This window comes from Herpailurus yagouaroundi, unplaced genomic scaffold, assembly GCF_014898765.1.
Source record: "Herpailurus yagouaroundi ecotype Mexico unplaced genomic scaffold, PumYag 77, whole genome shotgun sequence".
Classification (NCBI taxonomy): Eukaryota; Metazoa; Chordata; class Mammalia; order Carnivora; family Felidae; genus Herpailurus; species Herpailurus yagouaroundi.
Genome location: NW_024412388.1, coordinates 21,508,340 through 21,523,224, shown reverse-complemented (window position 1 = coordinate 21,523,224; position 14,885 = coordinate 21,508,340). Strand labels below are relative to the sequence as shown.

The window sequence follows — 14,885 nt, the reverse complement described above, 5'->3', positions numbered from 1 at the left end:
AGAAAGAAAGAAAGAAAGAAAGAAAGAAAGAAAGAAAGAAAGAAAGAAAGAAAGAAAGAAAGAAAACTGGCAGCCTAGGACTAGAACCCAATGAAAAAAAAAAAAAAAAAAGACAGAAAAACCTAGCCATTTGGAAGTTCTGCCCCAAGAATGTAGCCATTCTGCCACTCATGGCATAGACTTCCTCAGCCTTCACATTATTGACTTGGGGGCAAGGCAGACAAGTCTTTCGGGTGGGGCCGGCCTGTGCATTGTGTGACATTTAGTAGCATCCCGGGCCTCCACTCATTAGATGTCCTCTCCGACAAGTTGTGACAACCAAAATTGTCTCCAGGTGTTGCCAATGTCCCGCTGTGGGATGAAATTGTCCCCAGTTGAGAACCACTGCTTTGGCCAAAGGATAGAAGATTCTATGCAGAGAGCAGTTGTCTTCTGAGTGAAAAACCTGCTTGGAGTTGTAAGGGAAGAAGGGCTCTCTGACTGGCATGACAGGTATGATAGTGATGTACATAATATTCTGTAGTGTTTAGGATCATTCCCTCTTAGCTATTCCCATAGTTAAAACTGGGTATAATCTCTTTCCTTCTGCTCAATTCTCATCAGTTCTGTGGATAAATCTCTAATGGTGACACTACGGGGCAAAGAGCAAGCACATGGGAGAATACAGAGCCCAACTGCTTTCCCAGCACTGCTACCAGCCATGTCTGAATGTATGTGCCTTCACCAGTCAGAGCTCTCTGGAGGGGCAGGGTTATGTTCCTTCATCTCCAATGCCCAGAACACAGCCTAGCAAGTAATAGGCACTCATTATCTGTGACCTAAACTATGCCTCCCTGCAGTCTCACGTCCAGCATGCGGAAGCTCCCATTATCACCAAGCAGATGAGGAGCGTCCAGGCTGGCATCAGTCCAGAGGCTCTCTACCTTCCCGCCAGTGCACGACGACTCACGCTTTGGGGATTGCCACACTCAGCCGAACTGGTTTAGACCCTAAGCCAACTGCTCCCTGGCACTCAGTCAGAGCTCGCTTCTGTTCCAGTTCATCTGTGAATTTCACGAAACCATAGCCCCTGTAGGAAACAAAAGCAGACACACTATTTAGATCACAAATGTGATGAAGGTAAAGTTTAAAAACAGAAAAGAGAGAGAGTCCCTCAAACTCTGTAGGAAGGGATGAGATCCCCATCAGTGGAGGCATGCTGTAGGTAGAACAATTCAAGATTCCAGTGCTGGAGGATCCTGAGATCTGGGGGAATCCCTACTTTAGTTCACCGTTCCCCTCCACGCCTTCACTGATGGGGCTCCTTCCCAAACAGAGGCCTCCCACCCAATCTACTGGAAATACTATTATCATCAGTATGGTAGTAGTAACAGCCGTAGAAGTTCACTGAGCAAATACTTCCTCCGTCTGCCCTGTTGGCCAGGTATGGTGTTAGGCACTGGGGCTCAGCAGTCCTAAGCAGACAAGGTTCTTGCTCTGCTGGACTGATATTCTACTTGGGGGATCAACGAATGATAGTGAACATTTCATGAGCACTTTTTATTTCCCAGCACTGTGCTGAGCGTCTCATCAAACGGCCCAATGATTAGATAATGGTGGTATCTGCATTTTACTGAGGAGGGAACTGAGGTCAGAGGGGTTCATAACTTGCCTGACATCACTGGAGAATCAGGATTCAGATCAAGGTCCCATGCTTGTAACTCAACCTCATGCTTATAACTATTACTCTGATCAAGAATAAGCCTTTCTTGAGGTTTTTCCACTTTTGAAGTAACACTAATAAATAAAATGGCAAACACCTACAACGCCTATCCTATTGCTTTATTTATATCACATCATGTAACTCTGACATCAGCCCTATGAACAGATACTATCAAACAGCATCTGTTTCACAGATGAGGAAACAGGGTCAGAGTTTCGGTGACTTGTTTACCACATTATCCGCAGCCAGTATTGGAGTGAGGGTTCACACCAGAACGTCCAGCTCCAGAGCGTATGCTCTTAACCACCGTACTCCATGGCCTTGCTCTAACATTTCCATCCAAAACACAAATGCTGGAATGGGGTAGGCATCAGTAACCAATGAGGTCTTACTTAGACACGCCTGTCTGGTCCAAAACCACCTTGCCTCCCCGACAGGAGGGGTAGACTTTGACGAAGAATTCATACAGCATGCCGTCATCCACGTCTGGGGTCAGGTCCCCCACAAACAGGGAGTACTCAGGGCTGAGAGGAGAGAACAAGATTCAGAGACAATCACCAAAACCTTTGTTCTAACAAGCTCTTTTGGCCCATTCTAGGTAAACCTCCTGGGCCTTCTGAGGGAACAGCACATCTGATGGGCCCTTAACCAGGTCCGAATTTGTTGCATTTGGCAGCCCTGGCAGAAGAGTTATGGAAGCAGCCCCCTGTCCCAAGTCCCTTACTCACTGAACAAAGCCTGTTTGGCTTTGAGTGCAGATGGGGAGACCCGGTCAGAGGATCTCAAAGGAGAAATCTACACATTCTGTATTCACTGCATTTTTGTAAAGTAATTTCTTTGCAAAAAAAAAATTTTTTTTAATGTTTTTATTTATTTTTGAGACAATGCAAGAGACAGAGTGCAAGCAGCGGAGGGGCAGACAGAGGGAGACACAGAATCCAAAGCAGGCTCCCGGCTCCGAGCTGTCAGCCCAGAGCCCGACGTGGGGCTTGAACTCACGAACTGTGAGATCATGACCTGAGCCGAAGTCAGACGCTTAACCGACTGAGCCACTCAGGCTCCCCTTTTTAAGTAATTTCTATGCCCAACATGGGGTTCGAATTCATGACCCCAAGATCAAAAACTGTATGCTCTAGGTGCCCCTCACTGCATATTTTTAGTTGAAATAGTGAAAGATAGAGAATGAGAACTGGACCTTATGTCCTAAAGCCTGAAACCCCAGCTAGGATGAAATCCCCTAACTTTTAGAACGTGTGTCAGCAAATTTTTCCTGTAAAGTGCCAGACAATAAAAGTTTTAAGCTTGGCGGGGCACCTATGGTCTCTGTTGCTTTTTCTGTTTTCACAATCCTTTAGAAGTATAAAAACCATTTTTAGCTTGCAGGTGACACAAGTCAGGCCACATCTTGTCAACCTCTTATTTTAAATATATATATTTTAAGTTTATTTATTTTGAGGGGGGGGTGGTGTGCAAACGTAGGGGAGGGGCAGAGAGAGAGAGAAAGAGAATCCCAAGCAAGTTCTAAGCCTAGAGTCCAGCATGGGGCTTGATCTCACAAACAGATCATGACCTGAGCCAAAACCAAGAGTTGGGCCCTTAACCAGCTGAGCCATACAGATGCCTTTATTTTATTCTTTTCTTTTAATAGTCATTCTTTTTTTTCTTTTTTTAAATTTACATCCAAATTAGTTAGCATATAGTGCAACAATGATTTCAGGAGTAGATTCCTTAGTGCCCCTTACCCATTTAGCCCATCCCCCCTCCCACAACCCCTCCAGTAACCCTCAGTTTGTTCACCATATTTATGAGTCTCTTCTGTTTTGTCCCCCTCCCCGTTTTTATATTATTTTTGTTTTCCTTCCCTTATGTTCATCTGTTTTGTCTCTTAAAGCCCTCATATGAGTGAAGCCATATGATTTTTGTCTTTCTCTGACTGACTAATTTCACTTAGCATAATACCCTCCAGTTCCATCCACATAGTTGCAAATAGCAAGACTGCATTCTTTTTGATTGCCGAGTAATACTCTAGTGTGTGTGTGTGTGTGTGTGTGTGTGTGTGTGTGTGTGTGTGTATACACATACCACATTTTCTTTACCCATTCGTCCATCGATGGACATTTGGGCTCTTTCCATACTTTGGCTATTATTGATAGTGCTGCTATAAACTACTCTATTCTATTCTAGAGAGATAGAGCACAAACGGGAGAGGGGGGAAGGAAAAAGAGGGAGAGAGGGAGAGAGAGACAATCCCAAGTAGGCTCCACACTCAGCATGGAGCCCGATGTTGGGGCTCAATCCCACGACCTAGGGATCATGACCTGAGTCAAAATCAAGAGCTGGACGCTCCGCCGAGTGAGCCACCCTAGGTCCCCCGTTCGAGAAAAATTATTAAAAGAAAAAATCAGGGGCACCTGCCTGGATCAGTCAGTGGAGCGTATGACTCTTGATCTCTGGGCTATGAGTTTAAGTTCAGATTACTTAAAAATAAAATCTTAAAAAAAGAAAAAATCAAACATGTAAACTCATTATTATCTTCTTAGTTCAAGCACGATATATATTCCTTCTTTAAAATCAGAATATACAACGGGCAGCTGGGTGGCTCAGTAGGTTGGGCATCTAACCTCAGCTCAGGTCATGATATCAGTTCGTGAGTTCAAGCCCTGAGTCAGGCTCTGTGCTGACAGCTTGGGGCCTGGAGCCTGCTTCAGATTCGGTGTCTCCCTTGTTCTCTGCCCCTCCCCCTCTCGCACTCTGTCTCTCTCTCTCAAAAATAAATATTAAGAAATAAAAAAATAAAATTAGAATACACAAAAGGACAAAAGAAAAATAAAATTACCAACAACCCAACCACTCAAAGGTAATCACTATGAACACTGTTATATTTTTGTCTTTTTTTTTTCCCTTGGGCTTCTCTTTTTGAATTTACAAAACTTGGGTATAACTCATTTTGTTTCTAGCATTTTTTCACTTTTAACATATCACCAATGTCTTGACATGTCCTATTTTGCTACAATGACTTATTAATGGATACACAGTATTCCAATTAATAAACATATTGTCACGTAAACCACTTCTCAATTATTAGATTATCTGGGGTTTCTCCAATTTTTCCCATTATATGTAATATTTCAATGAACACTTTTGAGGCTAATCTTTGCATACATCCATGAATAAATTCTGAAAAGTAGAATTACAGGGTCAGTGGGTGCATATTTTTTTTAAACTCTTGATACATTGTTTTAAAGCTTTTGAACAGCACCCTGAAAAGTTGAAGCTGAAGGGATTTATGTTGCTACAACAGGTCAATGCTTACTATGGGTAACAGGGAGGAAGGCTAGAGGTGGGCCCAAATAGAATACATGGGTCTTGACAAAAAGCCCCAGTGGGGAAGGGGAAGGAGTCATCCTTCGGGAGGAAGGCAAAGTGGACCAAACTTGGCTCCTCAACTGTCTCTTTGGTAGAGCCCAACACAGTGATGCATCTTGTCTCTATCTAGACATTTCCTGGGGCTTGAGGCTACCTTGGGGTTACCCTATGCTTACCTGTTATCTGGTTGTTTCCCATAAGTGGCATAGTTCAGTTTAAAACGTTTTGCCTAGAAATTTAAAAACAAACAAACTAAAACAGAGAAGGGCATTTCAAGAGCCAAACAATATTTGAAAAAAACTGAAATAAATTACCTTGGCCAAAACATCTCCCCCTCTCTAAGCCTCAGCTTTTTCTCCTGTATAAAATGGGGGGGTTGCACGGATGATCGCTAAGGGCACTGCCAGCTCCATGGTTCTATGAGCCCAGGTGTGCCAGCTTGGTGCAGCTGTAAGCTAAGTAACTGTGGGAAGAGCAGAATGTAACTCTCTTGAAATGTGTCCTCACTACCGCCAGCCTGTTCTAGTTTCTCAGTCAGGCAGAGGTCTAGGGTTTCAAGTCTTCTGTTAAGAGAGGCAGAGGTGCACAGCGCAAAGGGCATGGATTTTAGAGGCAACCAATCTTCAGTTTGCATCCTGGCTCTGTACTTACTACCTGTGTTGCCTTGGGGCAAGTTATTTCACTTCCCTGAGCTTCAGTTTCCTGGTCTGTCAAAGATAACAATGCCTACTGTTCAGGGTTCTTATAGGATTAAATTAAATAATGTAAGTATACAGTAGGGATTCAATAAATGATAGTTATCGATGACAATAAAAATAGCAACATCATCATTATCTAAGTGTCCTTACAGGTGTGGCTCCGGGAAGGGGTTTCCCATTAATTTTATGCAAACACTTCTCGGCTGTGGCCAAATCAGCGAATTCTACAAAACAGTAGCCAGCTGGGATTCTGGAAAGAAAGCAAACAAGAGAAAGAGAATGGTTAAAGGTGGGATTCTCAGATGAGACTAAGCCCTGGCCTGAGGGGAAGGAAAAATGTTTTTCTAACCAGAGCCTATACTGTTTTTTGTTCCCTCTTATATTCTAGTTCAAAACTAATTTACAAACCTGAATGTAAGGATTGCCAATCTGGGCCAGTCCCACACTCCTCTATCTAGTAAACATTTACTTATGTACTATATCACCTATGAAGTATTTTTGTCAAGAATATTTAATATAATATGGGGCACCTGGGTGGCTCAGTTGAATGCCTGACTTTGGCTCCAGTCATGATCTCATGGTTCATGAGTTTGAGTCCCACATCGGGCTCGCTGCTGTCAGTGCAGAGCCTGCTTTGGATCCTCTGTCCTCCTCTGCCCATCCCCCACTTGCACTCACTCTCTTTCTCTCTCAAAAATAAACAAAAAATATATATATATTTAATACAACCCAATCAAACCCTTAGATCTAATGTCCAGTTTACAGGAAATATTAGGGACAGAACAAGTAAAACACCACCAAAAGGAAGCAAATAAGTCCAGAAAGTTAAACTAGATTCCAGAATGTAGAACCTTATGTAAGACAATTGGTCTTACCTCTTTAAAAAGTCAGTGCTACAAAAAAAGATAAGAGGTGAGCATTTTTTCTTCTTTTTTTTAATGTTTACTTATTTTGGGGGGAGAGAGAGAGCGCGCACCAGCACAAGTGGGGGAGGGAGAGAGAAAGGGAGACATAGTCTGTGCTGACACCTCAGAGCCTGGAGCCTGTTTTAGATTCTGTGTCTCCCTTTCTCTGCCCCTCCCAGGCTTGCGCACTCTCTGTCTCTCTCTCAAATATAAATAACACTAAAAAATAAATAAATAGGGGCGCCTGGGTGGCTTGGTCAGTTAAGCGTCCGACTTCGGCTCAGGGCATGATCTCACGGTCCGTGAGTTCGAGCTCCACGTCAGGCTCTGTGCTGACCGCTCAGAGCCTGCAGCCTGTTTCAGATTCTGTGTCTCCCTCTCTCTCTGCCCCTCCCCTGTTCATGCTCTCTCTCTGTCTCAAAAATAAATAAACGTTAAAAAAATTTTTTTAAAATAAATAAATAAATAAATGAATGAATGAATGAATGAGACAGGAGATGATCCTTTAGTTCATTAAGTGTGATGACTGAGTGTTCATACTTTTGTGATAAGTACCTTCCTCAAACCCTGTTACAACCTTAGCACACTACTCATCTGACTTGGGGGAAAAAAAAAATTTTTTTTAAAGCTATAAAAAGCTATTCTTGGGGCAAATATAAAAATTTAAATGTAGACTGGCCACTATATGGGAATTATTTGGATATTGTTTGATGAGTATCAAGGAATCACTGTTAATGCTGTTAGTATGATAGAAGCATTGTGGTTATGTCCAGTTTTTGGCAATGTATGCTTAAATATGTTGTGGTAAACTGTCACAACATCTGTGACTTACTTTCATATGATTTAGCAAAAAGAAACATGTATTTACATCTATCCAGTTAGAGAGATAAGGAAAATATGGCAACATGTTAACAAAATTCAGTGGTGACTGTATTAGTGTTCACTGTACCATTCTTTGTAGTTTTATTTGAAAATTTTCATAATTTAAAGTGGTTTTTTTTCTTGATCACCTACCACAGGTCAGGCTGATACAGAGCTGAAGAACAAGATTCCTATCCTCAAGAAACTTACAATCTGGCTGGCTTGACAAAGTAAACCCATGGACCCTAATTGCGAGATGTCTAGGAGATCCCCCATATTCTATTTTTTAAAGAGACGGAAGTAGGAGAATATGGCTATATCCTCTGACATCCCTTCTACTATGAGATTTATATTGAAAACAGTTAATTTTCCTTAACATCATCCTTACAGGTATCACCGGTGAAATAATCCTAACTTTTCTGGAAATATTACTCAAGATCCTTAGTTCCAATAAACATATGGACACAAAGCCAAGAAGGTATGGGTAATAGCAGTGCTTGTGCCCAAGGATCACAGAACAGGATCTATGAGCTCCATGTTTGTTGATGCTAAGAAGAATGAAGGGCCAAATCTGTGTCTTCTATGTGCGAGAATCTTGAGGCTCACAGATGTGAAGACCACCATTAGTAAGAGCTACCCACTACTGGGGCACCTGGGTGGCTCGGTCAGTAAAGCAACTAACTCTTGATTTCCGCTAGTCAGGATCCCAGGGTTGGGGTTATTACTGAGGATGATGAGATTATACACAATGTGGGCTAGCTAAAATGTAACACAGATTTCTGGTGGGCTGCAGTTAAGCTTGGAAGGGGCGTGGGTTCCTTGGAATGCCAGAGGCCTGAATGCATTATGCCCTAGCCGGGAGGCCAGACCTTCCAGGTGTTTCCGCAGTCCTTGGGGAACTCCCTTATCTATACATTGCATACAAAGTTTAGCAAAATAATAGGACACAGAGCCACTTGCCATATTTCTCTGATTTGATTAGTCTCTTGTGATTATTCACCTTTTAGTCAGGCACCCTTTGTTTTTGCTTGCCTGAAATGTTATACGCCCTTTGAACATAAATGAGAGTATAAGTGAGGCAAACAGGGTCTTAGTCTGTGAACCCTGACCCCGTGCCTTCTCCTCTCTTTCTTAGCAAAGAGTGGAGTAATCTTTCATCCATCAGGGCAGGGTTTGCTGGCCATTCCCAGCAGGATCAAGCCCAGCCTCGGACTCCCCACTGAATGTGGAGCCTGCTTAAGATTCTCTCTCTCTCTCTCTCTCTCTCTCTCTCTCTCTCTCTCTCTCTCTGCCCCTCTCCCCTGCTCTCATGCTCTCTCTAAAAAATTAAAAAAAAAAAAAAAGAATTCAATCATGGACTTGAAAAAAAAAAAAAAAAGAGCTGAAGACTACAAAGCACTCACTATGGGCCAGGTTCTGTGTTGGCCATTTCACATGCACCATCTCTCACTGACTGAATCGTCACACTAACTCTGTGAGGTGAATGAAACCATTACTCCCATTTAGAAGGGGACACGGAGACCTAGCAGGATTCTACAGTAGGCCTTAACCCACACAGCTGGGATGTGCCACACGTTTGAGTTGAATTCTGACTACATTCTTTCCCCAACATTTTATTGTAAAAAATTCCAAACATAAAAATGAAAAGAATTGGGGGCACCTGGCTGGCTCAGTCAGAAGAGCATGCAACTCTTGGTCTCGGGTCATGAGTTTGAGCCCCACATTGGATGAAGAGATTACTAAAAGAAAAAGAAAAAACTTAAAAAAAAAAGAAGAATTGTATAGCAAACACCTACATATCCACCACCTATAATTAACCCTTTATTATACTTATTTTGTTACACAATTATCCATCTATCCATCCCTCTACCCACTTATCATCCTTATTTTCTGATACATTCCAAAATTAGGTTTTAGATATTGGTATGCTTCCCTCAATTACTTCAACATGCATATTATTCAATTATTGTTTACAGGTTTTTTTTTGTTTTACAAGCAGTGACATATACACACAGAGAACTGCACAAATCTTCTAGACACTGAGTTATTTTTACCATACATCAATTTTGTATATTCTACAAGTTTAAATAAATGGAACCATACAGTAAGGCTTTTTTCATTTAGCATAATGCCTTTTTTTTTTCTTCAGGTAAACTCCACACCCAAGGTGGGGCTCAAATTCATGACCCCCAAGATCAGGAATCACATGCTCCACCAACTGAGCCAGCCAGGCACCCCTTCATTCAGCCTAATGATGGAGATTCATTCACGCTGTTACTATATAAGTAGTTTGTTCTTTTTTATTGCTGAGTGGGATTCTATTGTATGAAAACACCAATATGTATCTGTTTACCTATCTGTGGATATCTGGACTGCTTGCAGTTTTCAGCCATTGTCCTGAAGCTGTTATGAACACTCTTTTCAATTCCTATTTTTGGTGGATAGATGTTTTCATTTCTCTTGGGTAAATACCTAGACTAGACTTGCTCAGTCATAAGGCAGATGTATATAAGAAACTGCCAGACTCAGGGCTCAATCCCACGAACCATGAGATCATGACCTGAGCTGAAATCAAGAGTCAGACACTTAACTGACCGAGCCACCCAGACACCCCCCACTCAACTGCATTCTTAATGATTCTTTTAATGTTTATTCATTTTTGAGAGAGAGAGAGAGAGAGAGAGAGAGAATGAGCCCCAAGCAGGCTCTGTGCTTCACACTGAGCCCCACCTAGGGCTTGATCTCACAACCGTGAGATCATGACCTGAGGCGAAATCAAGAGTTAGTCACTCAACTGACTGAGCCACCCAGGCACCTCTGGTCTTCTTTTTTAAATTTGCATTTACTCATTTTACAGTATTCTTATAAGCCTCTTCAAAGTCTTTTATCAAGTGAGGCTGAATAAAAATGCAATGTGTCTGTAAGTGTCAGCATAAGAAAGAGCTAGAGTTTAGTAACGGATAGGAAGATATAGTTCCAAATCTCATTTCAGTAAAGTAGAAAGTACTACAGAATGTTTGTTTTCATACCAATAGCTGATTATCCGGGGCCTTCTGTCTACAAGAGTGAAAAAGAAAAATATTTAGGCTAGCATGATGTATCAGTCAGAAAATCCTAGGTATGAAGCGTCTCAGCCCCTCTGGCCAACCTAGTAGTATTTAAGTTCTAACAAGCACCCTTATCCCATGTGATTGACTAACTAAACCTTTCTTTGTACATTTACAGATCATGCATCCTTTCCTAGAAAGAACAGAGCTGTTCTCTCCTGTACCACCCTGGGCACCAAGGAACCAAACTCCACCACCACCACCAAGGAACCAGGCCCTTTGGCAATACCTCTGAGCCCTGTGACAACATCTGTCGCTGGCACCACTGAGCCTGTGTGTAATCAAGAACTGTCGTAGAGGGGTGCCTGGGTGATTCAAGAGGTTAAGCAACCGACTCCTGATTTCAGCTCAGGTCATGAACTCACAGTTTGAGTTCAAGCCCCACATCGGGCTCCGCACTGTCAGAGTGGGGATTCTCTCTCTCTGCCCCTCCCATACTCTCTCTCTCTCTCTCTCAAAATAAGTAAAATAAACTTAAAAATTAAAAAACAAAACAAAACAAAACAAAACCACTGCACTTCCTTAATTAATTGCCCTAAATTACTTTTAAAATCTCTGGGCCAGGAGAAACCTTGGAGTGGGTGTGTGTGTGTTGTTTTGTTTATTTATTTATTTAAAAAAATTTGAATGTTTAGCTATCTTTGAGAGAGAGACAGAGAATGAGTGGGGGAAGGGCAGAGAAAGAGAGGGAGACAGAGAATCTGAAAACAGGCTCCAGGCTCTGAGCTGTCAGCAGAGCCCGATGAGGGGCTCGAACTCAGGAACGGTGAGATCAAGGCCTAGGCTGAAGTCAGATGCTTAACCAACTGAGCCACCCAGGCACCCCTGGAGTAGGCTTTTGGACAAGAGTCTGCCTTCTCCTCCGGTGGCTGACCTCCTGAATAAAGCTCCTATTCTTTCAAATTAAAACTCCTCTCTTGGGGGTGGGAGGGCGAGAAGAAAAAACAACTCATCTCTAGAGTATTGGCCTTTCCAACTATAGGCAACCAAACCTGGGTTTCAGTAACAGGTATTGAGACTCTGAATACACAAAGTACCTGTCAACCAAATAGCCAAAACTGACTGCAGTTCATACCTCTCATCTGTATTTTTCAACCATGTGATGTTTTATTTTTTTTTTAATTTTCTTAATGTTTATTTATTTTTGAGAGAGAGGCAGAGCTTGAGCGGGGGAGGGACAGAGAGAGAGGGAGACACAGAATCCGAAGCAGGCTCCAGGCTCTGAGCTGTCAGCACAGAGCCCGATGCGGGGCTCGAACTCACGAACCGTAAGATCATGACCTGGGCCGAAGTCGGATGCCCAACCGACTGAGCCACCCAGGTACCCCCAGCCATGTGATGTTTTAGCAAGCTACTTTAGTAGAGTATGTGGTAGAGTAGCTGCTCAGTAAATACTGACAGTTGATAAAAGATCCCTCCCTTTTCTAACTAGAACCCTAAGGAAAACTAAGACCCCCTCCTCCCAAGAGAAGGAAGAATCTGGAGGCAATATAGCACTACTATCTCAAAATATTCTCTGCATTTTGTTGTTTCCATATTTACTGTTTCATCTCCCTATTAGAATGTAGTAAACTGCATGAGAGGAAGGACTATGGTTTGTTTCAGCCTCCTATCCAGGGAACCCAGAACAACAGCACATAGTATTATTTCTATAAATAACTTTTTAAGTGAATGACACACGAGAGTTAAGAGCACTCATGGCTTTAAGAACAGACCTGAGTCCTGGCTTGTCATTTAATAGCTCTGTAAACTTTAAGACAGTTATGAAGCTTCTCTAATAATAGTACTTAGCTCAGATGTATTTGTCTGACTTTAGGGGCACCTGGCTGGCTCAGTCGGTGGAGCATGCGACTCTTTATGTCAGGGTTGTGAATGCAAGCCTCATGTTGGGTGTAGAGATTACTTAAAAATAAAATCTATTTAAAAAGTGATTTTAAAGCATTTATTACTGTGGCCCCTGGGTGGCCCAGTAGGTTGGGTGTTGGACTTTGGCTCAGGGCATGACCTCATAGTTCATGGGTTTCAGCCCCGCATTGGGCTTTGAGCTAACAGAGCAGAACCAGCTTCAGATTCTCTATCTCCCTCTCTCTCAGCCCTTCCCCCGCTCTCTTTCTCTTTCTCAAAAATAAACAAACAAAAAAAGTGCTTATAACTAAGCATAATCTGTTTATATTTATTGAGCATATACCATATGCCAGACACTGTTCTAAATGATGAACGTGAATTAACTCATTTAATCCTCACCATAACTCTTTGAGGGCGATGCTGTTATCACCTCCACTTTCATAGTTGTGTCAGGAGATGGAGAGGTTAAGTAATTTGCGGAAGGTCACAATAGTAGACATAACTTTCAGTCTGGTTCCAGAGTCCAGTCCTCAAGCAATATGCTACACTTCCTCTCAATAAGCCCCCAAAATGTTAGCGTTTCTAACGTTATATTAACTACTATTAGGGGTGAGAAGCCCTGACTTTGTGATGTTTACACTCTCAGAATGACACTTGCAGCACGGTCTATTAACGGAGAATTGAGAAGATCGAAGGAGAAAATGTACCCAGTGAGGCGGTTTCGGATAATTTTGACGCTCATTACGGTCTCCCCCATGGTGGCAAAGGCTCTGGAGATGAAATTCTCATCCATGTAGGGCTCCAGCTGCGTAAATACAAGAGCAGAGCGATTCAGGCCAGCCAGCAAGCAGGCTCCTCAGTCCGGGTTCCAGAGCCCACGCGGGTTTGGCTACGCGATGCTGGTGGGGGCGGGGTGAGGGAGGGGAGATTTTCATCTACAGAGTGGCCTGATCCCCACCTTTCAATCCCTTACCTCCTTCCCCTCAAACTTGCTCCCTTTAGGGGGCCTCCCTTCTGGATCTAGTAATCCCTCCAGTCCTAGAGCCACAGCGCCCTTCAACCTTGGGATTCTGCCATGCTATCCCCCTAAAGAACCTCCCTTTCCCTTCCATGAACCCAGGTGAAAGGCCAGAAACCCCCACCCTCAGACTCGGTCCCTTCTTCTAAATGCTGGGACCCTCCTGTGTCACCCAAAGAACTCTCCTCCCCATTCACTTCCACCCTTTTGGGATTCCAAGACCCTTCCGCCTCAGACTCTTCCTCCCCCGTGACACTAAGAGTCGTCCTCCTCGGACCCGCGCAGCCGCCCTCACTCACATCGCCCATCCACAGGCTGGCCGCCATGTCCGCAGCCGGCCCGGAATTCCGTGGGCCAAGGAGGCCAGCGCGGTAGCCAGACCGCGGGGTCCGGGACCGCCAAGGAGCATGCGCCTCGGACGCCTTCTGCGCAAGCTCTGAAACTCCAGCGCCCAGGGCCGCGCCCGGATTTGCCACTCCGGGTTTTTCCGACGATTCGGCTGGGCGCAGAGTTCCTGGATCCCTGGGGGCGGAGCTACGCCGGAGTCGGCGAGATGGGGCGGAGCAGACGTCACTGCCGGCACGCGGTTGCTCCAGTAATGGGGTTCCTCGGGTTTCTCTCTGTGTTCAAATACAAACGTACTATAAAATTTTGCTTATTGTGAAAAAAAAAAAAACACACACACACACAAAAAACACTGCAAATATAAGCACACTTTTTAGAAAACGGAAAAGTGCCCTTTGGGAGCCAGGACGACTCAGTTCTACTACGTGGCCTTGGACAAACCACAGGTCGGCCCCAGCCACCCCTTCACCATTTCCCAATTTGCAAGACGTGAGATTTTTGTTGAAGCTGGATGGGATCCTGCGGTGGAAAGGGGGGCAGGGGTTATAGGGTGTGTAAATTGGAGTAACAGAGTCATCTCAACCAAATAATCCCCAAGTCGTGTCATTTTACTTTCCTGAGTCCCATATCCACTACCCTAACTAACCCAAACCGCCAGCTCTCACTTGTCCCAGAATGATGACCTGCCCATAGAATGCCCTCAGTAAACAGGATTTCAGTGACTAGATAATCCCGATAAAACTCTCCTAGTCCGGAAACGTCCCAGGTCAAAGCCTCACATTGGCGGCTATTGCTCAGGGAGCTTCTGTAAGTGACTATCTCTAACAATGAAGCTCACTTTGCGGATCTCTTTTTGGGGCTCCCTCTGGGCTGATGTGACACTAACGCCCTCCTTTACCAGTTTATATTCCTATACCAGTTTATTTTTTTTAACATTTATTTATTTTTGAGACAGAGAGAGAGAGAGAGAGAGCATGAACAGGGGAGGGTCAGAGGAAGAGGGAGACATAGAATCTGAAACAGACTCCAGGCTCTGAG

The 14,885-nt window shown here is 43.7% G+C and overlaps 1 protein-coding gene and 1 non-coding gene across 6 annotated transcripts in view; one reads left to right on the top strand and one right to left on the bottom strand.

Moving 5' to 3' along the window:
- Positions 1-13,980, bottom strand: part of TRNAU1AP (tRNA selenocysteine 1 associated protein 1) — a 26,633-nt gene extending 12,653 nt beyond the window's left edge. Inside the window, exons 1-6 of one of the 5 annotated variants that reach the window (XM_040466805.1) lie at positions 13,802-13,979; positions 13,192-13,383; positions 5,917-6,016; positions 5,245-5,297; positions 2,095-2,226; positions 950-1,069 (exon numbers count right to left, since the gene is read on the bottom strand). In XM_040466805.1, the coding sequence (XP_040322739.1) occupies positions 950-1,069; positions 2,095-2,226; positions 5,245-5,297; positions 5,917-6,016; positions 13,192-13,277 (491 nt within the window). In that variant the 5' untranslated portion in view covers positions 13,278-13,383; positions 13,802-13,979. Of the gene's footprint in view, positions 1-949; positions 1,070-2,094; positions 2,227-5,244; positions 5,298-5,916; positions 6,017-13,191; positions 13,384-13,801 lie in introns of all 5 variants that reach the window. The other 4 variants (XM_040466799.1, XM_040466824.1, XM_040466811.1 and 1 more) reach the window with 4 other exon arrangements.
- Positions 7,172-7,271, top strand: LOC121027929 (small nucleolar RNA U13). The gene has a single exon (XR_005789010.1). It is a non-coding gene; the product is annotated as a small nucleolar RNA U13 (small nucleolar RNA).
- Positions 13,981-14,885: the final 905 nt, after the last annotated feature.